The 10,960-nt window shown below is 48.4% G+C and overlaps 1 protein-coding gene across 1 annotated transcript; it reads right to left on the bottom strand.

The window, feature by feature from the left end:
- Positions 1–1,162: 1,162 nt before the first annotated feature.
- On the bottom strand, positions 1,163–10,957 carry GPR157 (G protein-coupled receptor 157; the record flags this gene model as incomplete). Its single annotated transcript, XM_010158676.1, has 4 exons — positions 1,163–1,384; positions 1,797–1,991; positions 4,338–4,551; positions 10,833–10,957. Coding segments are annotated over 4 exons (756 nt in total), but the record flags the coding sequence as incomplete, so codon positions are not given.
- Between the last annotated feature and the right edge of the window lie 3 nt (positions 10,958–10,960).

The raw sequence follows: 10,960 nt of genomic DNA, 5'->3' as shown, positions 1-10,960 counted from the left end.
AGCTGCTCGAGGATTTTACCTCCTTCAGCTGCTCTCTGCTACCAGGGAGTGTGCTATCAACATCTGCTTCAGGCAGAAGCCCACGCAGCACCACAACCCCAAGTGCTCCTAAATTGAATCATAGAATCTTCTGTGTTGGAAAAGACCTTTAAGATCAAGTCCAACCCTTAACCATGTCCCTCAGCACCTCCTAGCTTAAATACCTCCCGGGATGGTGACTCAACCACCTGCCTGGGCAGCCCATTCCAATGCCTGACAACGCCTTCCGTGAAGAAATTCTTCGTAATATCCAATCTCAACCTTAAATAGATGAAGTCTGGACACCCCTGCATGTTCTGCAACTATCACTCCTGAGGTCAAGCGCAAGGAAGCAAGATGCTTACGCAACCAGACCAATGCAAAGGGCATCAGTGGCCAATCTTGTGCCTGAAATGATGAAGAGCTGCTGTCGTGTCTTTGCTCCTACAGACTTCCTGTGCAAGCTTGGATGAATCACTTATCCTCCGTTTTCTTTTTGTGACTATCAGCAGCCGGAATTGCACTACCTTATGAGGAGCACTTGGGGCACTAAATACATCCAAACTGTCCTCAAGAAATGTATGTGTGCATGGTATTCTACATCACGAGACACTAACTGCTCTTCTTTGGTTTTTAGTGGTGTCCTGTCCTTGTGGGCCAGACAGCACTACCGTGCTGTCCTCATTTTGCAGGCTTGGGTAGCAGACACCACCCCGGCTCACAGGGAAGGGGAGGGGATCAGTTCTGCAAATGGTTTCACCCCAAAAGAGCATAGAATCATAGAATCACAGAATGGTTAGGGTTGGAAGGGACCTTAAAGATCATCTAGTTCCAACCCCCCTGCCGTGGGCCGGGCCACCTTCCACTAGCCCAGGTTGCTCAAAGCCACATCCAGCCTGGCCTTGAAGACATCCAGGGATGGGGCATCCACAACATCTCTGGGCAATGATGGGGAGCTGCTGAGGAGTCAGACAGGGAAGCCCTACACTAGCAGCAGAAACCCACCTCTCTGTCAACTGCTTCCCCATCGCTGTTCCCCACCCCTCACACCATGAAGCTGTGCACAGGCAGGGCAGGAGGAAAGACTCGCACCAGATCTTTACCAAGAAAGAAGAAGTAACACCAAGACGTAGGCAGCCCAGGCTCAGGTGCTGGAAAGCAGGGGTTTCATCCGCTCAGGGTCTGGCACATCCTTGTTCTCGTGAGGCTCTGGGCGCTGCCAGCAGCTGTTTGATCTTTGCCAAGGCCCATCCAACTCGTCATTGCGGCAACAGCAAACGGAGGAGAACAGCCGTGTCCGGACCACCCGCGTGCAGAGGACAAACATAATGCAGTTGGCACCTCCTTGGAACGTGTTTCCAATTCCCTGCAAGGGCAAGAAGAGCACATCGTGTCAGACCAACTACAGCCAGCAACTTCCACCTAAACGAGAAAAACAGACGCAGGAAAAATCCACCTTGTGCCCCAAAGCAGACCAGAGGGCTGTTGCGGGTTTTGCGTTTCTACAGCCCGGTCTAAGGCAGGAGCAGGCTGAGCCCTGCTGAAGGGCAGACACCCAGCACTGCTGGTCTGAGCCTGATTGTCCCAGGAGCAGTCCTGGAGTCCTGTGCAGTTATTCCTGTAGCCACTAGATGCTGCTGAGGGAGCCAGTGTTGAGCATCCAGCCCGCGCCTGCACAGCGGAGCATCCTGCCACATCCACCAGCGACACGAAGAGCCAGCAAAGCCTCATCGCCCTCCCCACTCCTCTTTCTACCACATTTTCTGACAGGTACTTACATGCAGGACAACCAGGACTGAATTTTGCACTGCAGGGGAGTTACAGAGGGTCAGAATGAATCGTACAGTGCTCCAGATGCGGAGGATGATAAAGATGACAGGGATGAGAACCAACTTCTTATCTGCTATGGAAGTCCGGGGCTGAAATGCAGGTGCTCTTGAGAGAATGGGGCGATACTCTGAGAGAGCCGCGTGCTTCCGTGGAGGGTGGGAGACAAAAATGTGAACAAAAAGCTACACACATGGGACATTTCGCTCCAGGGATTCTTTCCAAAGCAAACTGAATTTTTTTGCATCTTGCGGGAAGTTAACAGGGACACGGTTACGAGCGCCAGCCTTCAGCCACATTCTCCCCTTGCCAACACAAACATCCCTGCTGAAGCCAAGGAGCGGCAAATAAAGCATATACAGCCCTTGGAGTCCCACTAAACTGTATTAACAAACATCGCTGCGTGGTTGCAAAGAAACCAGGTCATACCAACGTAAAAAACCGAAGTGCCTCACAAAGTAGCTTTCTTTACCGCTTCGTAAATGCTTGGCTAAGGGTTTGGCCTTGGGAAGGCCTCTCTATATCTGTACATATGGGGAGATATCTGGCTGATCCTTCTCAAACCACCCAAACTTTTGGCCTTCACCACAGCCAGCAAGTTCCACAAAGAATTTATGCCTATGTCAACCAGTCCTTCAGTATGTTTGTGTACAACCTGCTGCTTGCTTTCTGACCACATACAGTCAGCAACGGGCTCCCATAGATTTGGACAAGCCAGCAAGCCTCTTTATATCAGCACATGTAGGAGAAAAAAAGAAATTAGGGATCTGTGCCCTGGATCAGAGTGGTTGGAGGTGTAAGACCCATGAGCCCTCCCTATGGGAAAGCTACTGCAATTCCTGGAGAGGGGAGAGCAGGTCAACACAGCGCACAGCAGCTGCTGGGACACACGATGCTGAATACCAGGATGTTCATGTGGGTGAAGAGATTAAATCTCAGGCTAACTGACCTTCCAAAAATTATTTCTCCTACCATCGGGGCTACGGAGCACACACAACTTCGAAGCATCGTGTTCCCCTTGGCTCCAGTATTCCCAGCCCTGACACCTTGCATCTTCCAGAACAGAGCTGCACAGTGTCCAGTGTCAAATAATGCTGAGACCTTTCAGTGCAGCTTCCCATCCGCTCCCATGCAGTTTTTCCTTTTGGAAAGCCTCTAGCACACACTCTGCCTTCCCTGACAACAGCGACTTCCGTAACTTCTCCTGCCTCTCAGACTGTGTGGGAGCCACTTCTGCAAAAACCACTTCAGCCACTACAACTCAAACCCAGCCTTGGTTACCTATTGTCCTTGGAAGTGGGAGACCTTCTGCCAGTAAAGAGGCTCGGCAAGCAGGCTACCAGGCTTGGCAAAATTCCTAGGGATGAGGAGGGAGGTTCTCCAGCCCAGATGACACCCGTGCACTGCTGCTCCAGCCCTCAGACCCCCCAGTACGGGAACAGAGTGACAACTGCCTGCCCGCAGCACTGCTCCTGTAAGAGGGTCAGGGCTGGGAGTGGGAAAGGGAGAGCAGAGTGCCCAAGGATCCCTGGCACAAGAGGGTAAGAGCTGGGCCAGGCACGGGCTCGTGTTTCCAGGCAGTCACACTGCTATCTTTGACAGCTGCTGGAACACAGAGTCCTGGCTGATTTATGTCAGGGGATGGTGACAGGCACTAGCAAACCCTTCCCAACTCCCCCAGGACCCTGAGGACTGTTTAAGACTATGTTCTTTCAACACATCCGCAGGATTCCGCCCTAACCACATTTGTGTTTATCCCTACCTACCACTGCCACAGCTTCACCCCAGCAAGCAGGTTTGCAGTGGCAGCGCTTCCCATCTATCCATTTATTTTTTCCCCTAATACAACCTGGAGAAAAAAGGAATCTCTATGTAGTTCCTTCTGCCACTCCCAATCTAGATTTCTCTCTTAGGCAAACATTGTCCTATATGCCCAGATTCTTTGGTTTCACATGGAACAGCAGCAAATAAGCCTCTGAATTCGGAAACCCTCCTAGGACAGGGTGTCTTCCTGTATTGTGGACACCTATGGTGCCTAATGCCTTACTGCCCAGGCTCCCAAATGGGGCTTTATGCTGCTAGTACAAACCAGGTATTCATAAACGCAAACGCTCATGAGGGACCCTAAAATGACGGAGGTTAGATAAGTCCAATGTCAAACTCGGGCTTGGAACAACCGTGGATTAAACTGATTAAAGCTGAATTTTGTTTCAATTCTCCCTGTAAGATTTCCATTTCACTCGTGTGTATCCCCTAACCCCAGAAGTTTTCAAAAGGCTTTTACACTCCTCCTGTGCTAAGTCACTGCCTAATGGTGCTGCAGGCTGCTCGGTCAGGCGTACTGCTTCTCCCAGGGGTGGATGCATTTCAGAGGTGTGGGAAGCAATTCCTGCCTGTGTAGCTGCTAAATATGCAGCAAAACCTTCCGAGCATGGGAGGATACAATCACACAGCAAGGCTGCAACCGAAGCGGAAAGCAGCAAAATACTCACCGCTCTGTTGATGTGCTTCTTGATGAGAATGTAGAGCACCGGCAAGGTCACATAGGCCAGTATCTCCCAAACTTTTCCCGTTAACAACATCCACAAGACCCGATCCTCTGCATCCAAGTTGACCCAACACCAGCCCACAGAAACATTGGAGGCATCGTAGCCGATCTTCTTCAGAGCAACAGCAGCCACTGTAATGCCAAGGGGGACTCCCCAGCTGAGGAAAGAACACAGAGAGCCAGGTTAAGCCGAGAACGTTTTCAATTCAGTCCCTCCACACCCCAGGGAAAATGGGTGACAGACCAAGGCATTCTCAATTTAACAGGATGCCAATGCTTATTCCAGAATACCGATGCTCCTGCATCAGGCCGAAGGCAAGTGACTGACAAAAAGGTATTTGACAGCATACAAACGTGGTCTGCAAATCCCTTTCCTAGGTTTTTTTGTTTTAAAATGGATGTGTAGTCAATATTTTGGGAGCAAAAGGATCATTTCTAAAGGACAAAGGGCAAGTTTCTTCACAAGAAAAAGCCTTGGCAGTAAAAGCAAAAAGCTAAGAAAGCAAAGAGGAGACATATTCACATAACTTGGAGCTGCGCTTTGACTTTGGCTCCTCTCTTGACAGCAGAGGCAAATACAGGGAAACATTTAGTAGGAAAATGACTGTGGTGACACACATGAATTAAGTCACTCGGCAGCTTGGGCTGCCCACAAAAAACCACAAGCAAGAACTGAAAAATTCCACGAGCCCAAATGAAAAACTACTGAGCCCAAATGTAAAACTTCCTGGGTGATGTTAAAAGCCAGGACTTCACAGGCCTCCCCCCAGCCTGGGACATGCAGCCCACAAATGACTCCACAACTGAAAAACTCCCCTGAGTTTAACCGAATGCATCATCTGTCCTTCTCATACTCATCCCCAGAGAAAGGGTCTGTGGAGCCTGAAGAAGGACAAGGGATGCTTCCTCAATACACCACACAAGTGCTTCAGAGAGCCTCAGACTGAGCTGCCAGCATAACCCTCCGGCTCTCTCCAGATCCGAAGAAAACAAAGCCATTACTGTATTGCTCAGAACCTTCCCGGTTCACACTCATCTTTCACAGATGGCCTGAGGCAGCTGCAGAGAACATGAAAAGGATCTTCCTCCTCAAATCTGTTTCACACTCATCAGACTGTAGGCAACCAGCAGCTGCCTGGACCAGCTTATCTGAAATTCCACAGCCGGACTGAAAAAAGTCAGAGATAATCCCATGATACTCGATCTCAAAAACACCCCATTTCCTACTCTTAAATGGTGTCTGGGTTCCTTCAAAGCAAATGTAAACATAATGACGTAACAAATTCAGAGTCAACCTTTTAGCGTGTCCAGAACGTTTTGTTTCAGCGCGGGTTCAGAACGGGCAGTGCTGTTCCAAGGCAGGGTTGTTACTCGGGAACAGCTCTGCTGCAGGAAGCCCTCCGCGTGCCACCCTCAGAGCAGGCTGGCTGGAAACATTCCCAGCATCGCCACCACCACGACAGCTCCTACACAACTCAGGACTCACTTTGGCAAAACCACAGATTGCCCTGAAAAGCAGGATGGCATGCAAAGACGTGAAAATTTCGGTACACGTGGAGGGGCTGACCGCTAAGGCAAAGAATTCAAGAGAACTGGCACTTCCTTAAAGAAAACATACTAAGGCACACAAGCACAAATGAGTCCAGCACCTAGAAAAAGGAAGTGTATTAAAAAATTAATTTGCCTAAATAAGGCTCTTCACAGTGACCTGAAAAGGAGAAAGAATTGTGAGAAGATAAAATTAGGGTCAAAATGCTATGCATGGACGTAAGAGAAGAGCGTTAAGTACATAGGGGCACAGTAGGAAATAACAAACCACCAGGCAAGGGACTTATCAAGTATCTAACTTGTAAAAGGACAAACATGGAAGAAAACTACCACTTATCAGGCAGTTAATTTTCACTGAAATAGTGTCTTGGGGTCAGATGGCTGTTACAACTAACACCAAGGACAAAAGGGCTACTAAGTCAAAGTGAAGTTAGAAAGAATTTAGAAAGTAGTCAGACATTTTGGTGAACTTCAGCTCCGATTTACAAAACTGGAAAGCAGAACCGAGACCGGCGGTTTGATCATTCTGAAGAACCCCAAAATAACACATCACCAGGCAAATACCCATCTAGAAGAATCAGAGTATTACACACCCAAGGCATATATAAAGACTGGAATAAAGAGGATCCAAGGTAACAGAGGCAGAAGATTCACTCTGAGCCCCAAAGACAGTGTAATTACGTAGGTTGGACCTCTCCAAAGCACACTTGGATCTAAACACAGAGAGGGAGAGAAGGGAAAGATGGGAAAGATGACTACCCCCAGCACCTCTGTAAAAAGGCAGGCAATCCCATTTCTAAAGCAGATACAGCATCACCTAATACAGCCCCTGACAGTCTACTAAGGAAAATACAAACCACCCGGCATATCTTTCCACATGAACACCGATGCTGCCTTTATGCAAGGTAAGACAAGGCTAAAGACACCCACTTAAACTACAGCAGTGCACAGCACAAGCTGTATTGGGGTTTTTGTCCTCAGTAAGCCTGGGTCAGATTGCCTAATACAGCATTTTGATTTATGCTCCACAGCTGGGTTTTTTTTTTCCCCCAGAGGGTCTTACAAGCAGGGACGAGTTGTGGTCACCTGCCTGCACAGGTTAGACAGCAAGCCATCCTGCCAGCAAACAGGCAATTCCAGGAATTTTTACTTTGTAAAGAAAGAAAAATCAGTCTTCTGGAGATACCAGCCAATTTGTGGAAAGAGCTTGGAGTATACATCGTAACAAACAGCTTGCAGTACCAAAGTACCAGCTTCCTGGCATGCAAGAATTGAAAAGCCAAGGCACCAACAGTCAGGTAGCTCACTCCTCACCTGACCTACGAGCTGTTATCAACTACACGATAAAGCCACAGCACATTTCAAGAGAACCCTGCCCCTCGCAGGCAACACTTAGGTCCCGTTCAGAAATTTGGTGCTGGCACTGTCCCAGTCAGGCATGACTCAGTCCGCTGAGGAAGATGCAACACCGTAGTACATGAGAGGATCCCAAAGTGCTCCGACACGCAGGCAGATAGACAGATAGACGCACATTTCCACGTCGTGTTTAGTTAAAGCTTTCGTGATGCAATTTGAGCTTGTGGAATCATGTGCTACCTCCACGCTGAGCAAAACAGAGATCCTTCAGTCCTCTGTGCTGCCACGCTGTTGCAATACGTTGTAAGAGGAATGATCTGTTTAAAACCAAAAAAGCCATCAGGGCAAATACTGCATTTTCTTTGCTTTCTTGGTCAACTATTTGTCACTTTTTATTCTCCAACAGCGTCATCTGGAAGGTGATGGAATTAGAGTTCAGTCCAGGTAAAGGTGGGTCAGAGGGAGACATTAAGGGTAAGTGTGAATCGGGAACTTAAATTCCTGCCCTACCTGTTCCGATTGTTCTTGACAGCGAGGTCTGCAGGTGAGGAAGCACATACATATATCTGCATATACATATATATACATCCATGGTTATAAACGTATATATAAGCACATATACATTTATGGAAATATACATGTATATATTTTACTTCATATAGATATATGTAAAAATAAGCATATATATGCTTATAAAAATAAGCTTTAAAAATAAGTATATTTATAAACACACACACACACAGCCTGAAAATGAGGTCCAAATACTCCGGAGACTGACAGCAATTGCTATGGAAAGCAAAGGAAGAAACAATCCCAAGGTGGGTTCTGGTCCATTCCTCACCCTGAGTTTGGATCAGCTGCTCACACAACAAAGACGACATTACCCAACGAAACAGACTTGACACTCAGAAATCCAGAACAAGTGAGGCAGCCTGGAAACTGACGCTCTGGATGCCAGAACTCGCCTTACAACTACATAAATATTTCCAAAGCTAACCATAACTTGTTTTCAAAGCTCAGCTGAGCTCAACCTAAATTTACAACCAAAACAGTCTCTCTAGTCTGGCAGTACAATAGGGGGATGGGTTACCACATCAGTCAATAAGGAACAAACCTGTTTGACAGGTTTCATCCCGTGAGTCATCCTAATTTCCCTAAAAAGAGTATTTCAGGTACTGATTTCCAACATCTATTTAGTCAGTGCCACACAGCTACAGAACAAACAGTCTGGTTATACTCAACATCAAAAGAGGAATCATCTTTACAAACACTTACCCTGGTGACTAACTGCTTGTGAAGAATAGGAAACACGCATGACAAAACTCCATCCTGCCTCGAATCCCTTCCAGAGGGGTCTGGGAATGACCCTTCACACAAGTCACTGCATGACTGCGTTAGCAACTGCTGAGGTGAAGAGGGTGGAAAATCAAATCCCAGGTTCTTGCCTAGACAAGAGTACTGGAAACTTAGCTTTAATATTTTAAGTGCTGGAATCTTACCCTTAAAACACCAGCTGCCCTTTGCCACCTTGCCTTTTGCCCCAGACAGGTCCCCCTCACCAACCTTCTGTCGTTAGGAACTGTCGCAACCGATGGAAAAGGTACAATTTGTGTGGCACTGAAAGATTTCTAGGCTAAAAACACCAGAGAGGCAGGAGGACCTTGACGCACTGAGAAGTGTGAGGGGTGAACCATCACCCAGTGTTACGTCCAGAATTTGATCTTATGACTGACTTAAGTAACAATAGAAGTGCAGGGAAGGAAATCGGGGAGATGTGTCACCAGGGGACGGGCAGAGAACACATCCTCGCTAGTTTTCTCTGGCTTTTCACACACCCTAAAGCAGGAGGAAGCTGTGAACACTGGCTGTGCACAGAATGGGAGTTGTGTCCGAAGAACAACCTGATCCCAGGTCTTCGGTGAAGGCTGTATCGCCCTTTAAACAGAGCACGCGGAGCCGATCGGTACCAAGAACAGAAAAGTGGCATTTTGTTTTTCCTGCGAAGACCTGAAAAATACCCTGGCAAATTCAGGCAGAGGAAGTTCAGGATGAACGCTGCCTTCCTCTGTCACGGGGTTAGAGCAATCTCTCAGGATTTTTACAGCTTTAATAGGGTGCACGTACAGCCAGCATTATCGCAGGGACTCCCCTCTTTCTTCCCGCACTCAGTAGCCGACGAGGCCGGGAAGCATTAAGCCAGAGGGAGAAGCTGAAGTCACACAAGCCGTGAGCAGGCAGAAAAGTTACAAATAGGCCAAATTTCCAACAGCTCTGATGGAGACAGAATGCCCCTAAAGATGTCAGACTCCTTTTTTCTGTTCCCTAAGCAACACACGGCTTTTGACCGGCACTTCGCCCTCTCCGAGACTTGCACTGGAATTCCTACGGTGCAACATTCTGGTCACTTGAAATGAAATAACCCAATAAACTTCGCCGTCACCACAACTTATTTCAGCTTCACCAACAGGCGCCTGGCGCACCCGGACGTGTGTGCGGTCACCTCGGGCTTCCTTCCCTGCAGACCTCAAGCAACAATCAGAACAGGTAGGGCAGGAATTGAAGTTCCTCCCTGATTCACACTTACCTTTAATGTCTCTCCCTGGCCCACCTTTACCTGGACTGAACTCTAATTCCATCACCTCCCAAATGACGCTGTTGGAGAAGAAAAAGTGACAAATAGCTGACCAAGAAAGCAAAGAAAATGCAGTATTTGCCCTGATAGCTTTTTTGGTTTTAAACAGATCGTTCCTCTTAGAATGTATTGCAACAGCGTGGCAGCACAGAGGACTGAAGGATCTCTGTTTTGCTCAGCGTGGAGGTAGCACATGATTCCACAAGCTCAAATTGCATAATGAAAGCTTTAACCAAACATGATGTGGAAAATCAGCTCCTTCAACAGCAGAAACTGAGACATAAAGCTGCGCTGTGGTGTGTTTCATCCTGCTTTCAAACATGCCAAAACAACCTTCCGAGTGCTTTTCTGTCGGCCTCCTCACTCGTAGACGACGTTCTCCTCCGAGTATGGAATTACGGCAACCTGCCTGGGGAAAGGGGAAGGATCTACAGACCAGGCTGACACCAGGAACTCAGGGACCCATGGAAACAGATCCCAAACACAGAAGTTTTGGCAGCAGCCGACCGGTATTGCAAACACAAGTTTCACGGTATTATTTCCAGGCTGTCAGAGGAAATTGCGGAGGGAAAGCAGAAGCCTGGAGTCTCGAGCCATTATCTCTTGCCAGAGATTTTCCTACGTGACCTTAAATCATTTCAAACCTTTCCACGCCTCCGTTTCTTCGCTGGGGAGAAGCGGCAAATAAGCAGGGCCGGTGAGTTAAAAGACAGTAAAATCCCAGTTTAAAAGGAACTTGGGAAGGGCACGGTGTCCTTCAGCCAAGCGCAGGTGACCGGAGCAAGCATCCAAGCGCTGGGTCGCGGAGCGTGCCCCACGCAGCGGCCGTGGCTCCGGCCCACGGGGTGGGTGCCCGTGGGTCCTGCCCTCGTGCTCTCCCCGGGGCAGCGGACAAGCACCCACCTCACGACGTGGAAGCAGCAGAGCAAACCCGTGCCGGTGGGCGAGCCCCTGACGATGGTGATGTAGAGGTAGAGGGCAACGGCCATGGTCCAGAAGAAGGAGCTGGTGTTGGAGAAGGTGGAGAGGGC

The sequence above is a fragment of the Eurypyga helias genome, unplaced genomic scaffold (assembly GCF_000690775.1).
Source record: "Eurypyga helias isolate BGI_N326 unplaced genomic scaffold, ASM69077v1 scaffold49909, whole genome shotgun sequence".
Classification (NCBI taxonomy): domain Eukaryota; kingdom Metazoa; phylum Chordata; class Aves; order Eurypygiformes; family Eurypygidae; genus Eurypyga; species Eurypyga helias.
This window is presented reverse-complemented; position numbering and strand designations above follow the sequence as displayed.